This window comes from Penaeus monodon, chromosome 7 (genome assembly GCF_015228065.2).
Source record: "Penaeus monodon isolate SGIC_2016 chromosome 7, NSTDA_Pmon_1, whole genome shotgun sequence".
Lineage (NCBI taxonomy): Eukaryota > Metazoa > Arthropoda > Malacostraca > Decapoda > Penaeidae > Penaeus > Penaeus monodon.
In genome coordinates this window covers 4,825,019-4,830,246 of record NC_051392.1, presented here as the reverse complement: position 1 = coordinate 4,830,246, position 5,228 = coordinate 4,825,019, and the positions used below count along the sequence as shown (strand labels likewise).

Here is a 5,228-nt window from a genome sequence, read left to right as displayed (position 1 = left end):
GAAACTGAAATTTATCGGGTCAGAGTCTAAAAAATTAGTTTTTCATGTATCTAGCTGTAATCTTGTCACATGAGGAGAGCTGGTTTCCTCTCCAACAAATGACAACATTTTACTGTTGTTCTATTTTTTCCCTAAAAGCCACATAATCACATTATTGTGTGAAAGGACAGTGGAAATATTTGATTTTCACTGGATATCTGTGGTGGCCTGCATGATTCACAAGCATATTGGAATATGGCCTGTATTTATTTATTTATTTTTTTTTTTCCAAATTTTTAATGTTGGTTTTGCTAATGCCTCAGTGCATTTTTTTTCTTTCACTAAGGACTAAACTCCATTCATTAAGTTTTTTTTTTTTTTTTTAACAGATTTAAAAGTTACAGAAAGTATAACCCTTTCCCTCAATCCCAGAATATATATAGTTTCTGAAACTTCTATATATAATCTTCATGCTATTTATAGCAGATTTTTGTTTCACTTATTACCTCAGTCGTATGTGAATACTAGTGAATAGTTGAAAGCAAATAACAGAATTTGAATGCATCTAATATTTATTGAATGAGTTTCCATAAATGTGACAGAAATACTTTTGGCATGAATTTTCTTCTCCGTGCACTCTTTTCTGTACAACAAAAAGCATATTGTGGTGATAAACGATAAGATATCCTATGGGCTCTTACATGAATTGATACTCTGTTGTAGAACATTTTAAGGTGACTTACGAAAGTATATTGAAAGTACATTTTTCATAATTTAGTAATGATTTCATTTACTCTGAGGGAATTGAACACATGAATAGATATGTCTATTTTGATTTATTACTTTATAGTATTTTTGTTCTAATTAATGAGGATAATATAAAGTTTTGAATGCTTAATGTCAGTCTGTTGACAGTGGCATGAGAGTGCTCACATCTTGTTTTTATCTTCCAAGATACAGGGTTCGTGATGGTGCAAGGGACCACATATTGGACAGACCTATTTGTGCGGCACTTTCTCTTCCAAACGGATCGGTCCACAGATGCTGATGACTTATTATTTTTTATCCGAAAGAAACAGCTTAAAGGCTCTCGTTATATTCCAAAGTACCAGGTATGTACATTGTGTATTTTCTGTTTATGTCTGTAGACATGTATTTAACCTCAGGAAGGCTATGATGTGATCTGCACAGTTTATAAACTACACCAGAATTTATTTTATTAAATTGTATGAAATATATATATATATATATATATATATATATATATATATATATATATATATATATATATATATATATATATATATATATATAGATATATAATATATATATATATATATATATATATATATATATATATATATATATATATATATATATATATATATATATATATATATATATATATATATATATATATATATATATATATATATATATAATTTTTTTTTTTTTTTTTTTTTTTTTTTAATAGACTGTTCAGATTTATGAAGCAAAATCTCTCCCAGGAACTTGTACATTCTCACAGGTTTTGTGGTTTTATGTGCAGTGGCTCATTTAGCATTCAGAATGTTTCATGAAAGGATGTGAGGTTCTTTTTGTCCTGAAAATATAACACACTGTATAGATATTTGGGTGTTTATGCACACATACATATATATATATTTATATATTTTAGCATCCATTTACCTATATAGGCATATAGTTGGGTAGGGTGTTTGTGTCTGCATATGTTAGTATTACTATTTTATTTTTTCAATCTCATCAGACTGAGGTAGAAGTGTATAGGCGTGACAGCAGGAAGCTCCCCATTGGTGATCCTGACATAGATTGGGAAGAAACTGTATACTTGAATCTCATAATACACCAATTCGACTACACCCTTACACTAGCTGTATGTACTCGTACAAGCCCAAAGGACCTGCAGGTGCTCCGACGACACTCTCAGGCAAGTCATTAGAGAACAAACGTTGCGATTTGAATCCGTGATATTGTGGTATATAGAGGTACTGGGGAATAAAATCATTTTTTTCTTTTTCTTGTATATCATCCTTCTTCCTCACTGACTTCTTTTCCTTCTGATGTGATGGTGGTTGATTTGTAACTAGATGAATACTTCTCATAATACTTACATTACTTTTATTGATACTGTAGTGTAGATTAATTACTTTTTATTTAAATGCATTATGAATACATGAACAGAAAGCATTACATAATTCTTGTAATGCTTGCTTAGATTTAATGGTATTGTTACTGTAGATTGATTACTTTGTACTTATATACATCATGCATATGTTAACAGAAAGTGTATGCAAGTCCCAGTAGGCGCCGCATGGACACCAAGGGAGAAGTTGAGGAAATAACATACCCTAGTGTATGCTTCCACGTTGATAACTTTGATGAAGTAAGTATTTTTTACTTGTGGTTTGTTCCTTTATTTGGACTGTTGATAAGTATTATTAGGTGATAAGTACTACTAACTGTATTGGTTTATTTTTGTGATTTAGGGTTATCTGTATTTTATCTGAAGTGGCTATCACTAGTAAATATTTATGGTTTTCATGCCTGTGAATAAAGGTATTGAAAGATTACTAGATAACTTGTTATGCATAAGGACTATATGTCATATGTTTTCCTATAGTACTTTAAGTATAATAAAGAAAAAAAAAATCTTTTTATTTACTAGGTATTTGCTGACATGTTAGTACGTGATGGTGAGATGGTTTGCGTTGAACTGGTTGCCTCAGATCATGCAGGAACACGTCAGGCTGTCATATTTTTAGGGTCAATCAGATATGATGCTCTCAAACGAGTGTATGATGCCAGGGTAGGTACTGAGAACCTTTGTTCTTATTCTTTTTTCTGTTAAAATATTTTTACTAATATTGTATTGATTTTACTTTGTGTGTGTGTGTGTGTGTGTGTGTGTGTGTGTGTGTGTGTGTGTGTGTGTGTGTGCACACATGTTTGTTTGTGGCTGTGCTGTGTAGGTGTGTTTGTTTGTTAATTTGTGGTTGTGGGTGTGTACGAGTAGTTGAATATTTGTTTACTCAAAAAGATTTAAGCCAAACTTTTTTCTTATTGGAAGTGTTCTCATCCAACAACCAGGCAAGTTTGAGTAGCAAGGTGGCTCAGAGGATGATGATGGGTCTCTTTGCTGGGAACAGCAACCAACGCATAGAATTTGTGCGCATGAAGGGACCACAAGGGAAGGGCCATGCAGAAATGGCTGTGACCAAGCCAAAAGGTGAGTTGCTTTCTCTTGAAAATTAAACCATATGTAGGCAAATATGTGTGTGTGTGTGTGTGTGTGTGTGTGTGTGTGTGTGTGTGTGTGTGTGTGTGTGTGTGTGTGTGTGTGTGTGTGTGTGTGTGTGTGTGTGTGTGTGTGTGTGTGTGAGAGGTGTGTGTGTGTAATATATAAATATATATATATATATATATATATATATATATATATATATATATATATATATATATGTGTGTGTGTGTGTGTGTGTGTGTATATGTATATGTGTATTTCATAATTCATAATAAGTTTTATCTCATAGGTTCAGGCGTAGAGACTCCAACCTCTGAGCCTGGTGTGAGTTTAACAGACATGTGGGATTCCGACTGGGATGACGAGCCAGAGGATAGGTTCATCTATCGGCACCAAGTAAGGAGAAGCTGTGTTCAGTTTTATAGATGTATTATAGTGGAAATTTCAGGCATTGTGCTTTTAGTGATGTAGAAATTTTGAATATTGATTGGAGCTCAGAACAGTATTTTCTTTTGATTCTGGTGTAATGAATAATGAAATTTAGCCTTTTTTTCTTTTATGTTGAGAAAAATAGATAAATAAAGGTGCTTTTTGTTGTGTCATTTCCACAATAGCTTAAAAGTAAGGATATGTGAATAGGAGTCTGTAATTTTCCACCATCTGAATCATATAAGTAGAAAAGAATGAGGTAGCAATGTAAGGCACAGAGCCACTGATCTTTTTGTGTTATGTGGTAGCGCCGACTGAGTGACCCAAGTGCCAACTTCAACACTTTCATCAACTCTGGTTGGAAGTCTCGTTCTGAGGGAGCCAGGTCGCGCTCTGAGAACGAGGGGCTTGATATTTTTGCTGATGGCCTTTACGAAATTGAGTCAGGAGATGTGCGAGATGGTGAGTGTGCTGCATGTTTACAGGTATTATATTTCAGGAGGAAGGAAAGTGACAAGATGAGGAACGTAACTTTGTAGTTGGCTATTTTCCATCAAAAGCTTTCATAATTTTATTGTATTTTGTGCTTAGCTTTGCTGTGCTGCATTGAGTTCCATAGATTTGACCAAAAAAAACAAAAAAACAGAATGACGACAAGATTTTACGTAAGGATATAGGCAGCTGCATATGTGTAATTACCTGCAGGTGTCAGTGTTGTTTTTGGGCTCTTAGTAAAATATTTTTGTTGGCCTTTAAAAACTAAATACAGTGATACTGCATAAGTAGATCATTTAGCAGGTAAACTGATATAGATAGTTCCACATTTAAACCTCTACTAGAACGAGTATGTGGCTTTATTTGACTGACTGTAGTAGAATGTTTAGATAACCACAAGGAAACTGGTGTGGTGTTTCATTTGATTTCTTTAACTTTATATTATGAATTGTTCATTTTACTTGTCTTACTTGTAGTATTTTTTTGTTCATTGCATTTATTATTCTTGTTTGTAAATATGAGATAGAGGATGGGACCCTGCATGAAATGAAACTGGTGTTTTGATGATTTAGAAATCACTGTGAGTATGTAAAAAAAAAATCATATAAGAATAGAAAATAAGCATTACTGGGCATGCTAAAAAAAATAAATAAATAAATAAGTAAGTAAATAATAACATTACAAAATTGTACTCATTTTTCAAAGGCATGGGTACAGAAATATTCACTCAGATTAAGAATCACAAATACTTTTAATGCAACAAAAAATTATCACTGTCAGCTAATGCAAATATATAAGTAATGTGAAAGTAGGTCAGTGCCTGAATTTGTTTTATGAGGAAATAAATAAGCATACAGTAGATAGAAATAGTATGATTCATGAATAAAATAAGGTTGGAAAATGGAAAATTAAAATTACAGAAGGCAGGTATTTCCATTGTAAAAATATATACAGGGATATGATATCAGGAAACACGCCATGTTCATGAGGAACCGAAACAACAGAAAGAGCTAGGTAAATTATGGTATTTATTTATAAACAAAAACAGAAAGAGCTAGGTAAT

At 32.5% G+C, this 5,228-nt stretch overlaps 1 protein-coding gene across 1 annotated transcript in view; it reads left to right on the top strand.

Annotated features, from left to right (window-relative positions):
* Positions 1 to 933: 933 nt before the first annotated feature.
* LOC119574982 overlaps positions 934 to 5,228 on the top strand; it is a gene marked incomplete at its 5' end in the record, with an annotated part of 18,781 nt that continues 14,486 nt past the window's right edge. The window contains 7 exon segments of the mRNA XM_037922287.1: positions 934 to 1,091; positions 1,748 to 1,927; positions 2,282 to 2,383; positions 2,666 to 2,806; positions 3,088 to 3,226; positions 3,531 to 3,637; positions 3,979 to 4,132. Coding sequence (XP_037778215.1) covers positions 934 to 1,091; positions 1,748 to 1,927; positions 2,282 to 2,383; positions 2,666 to 2,806; positions 3,088 to 3,226; positions 3,531 to 3,637; positions 3,979 to 4,132 — 981 coding nt within the window.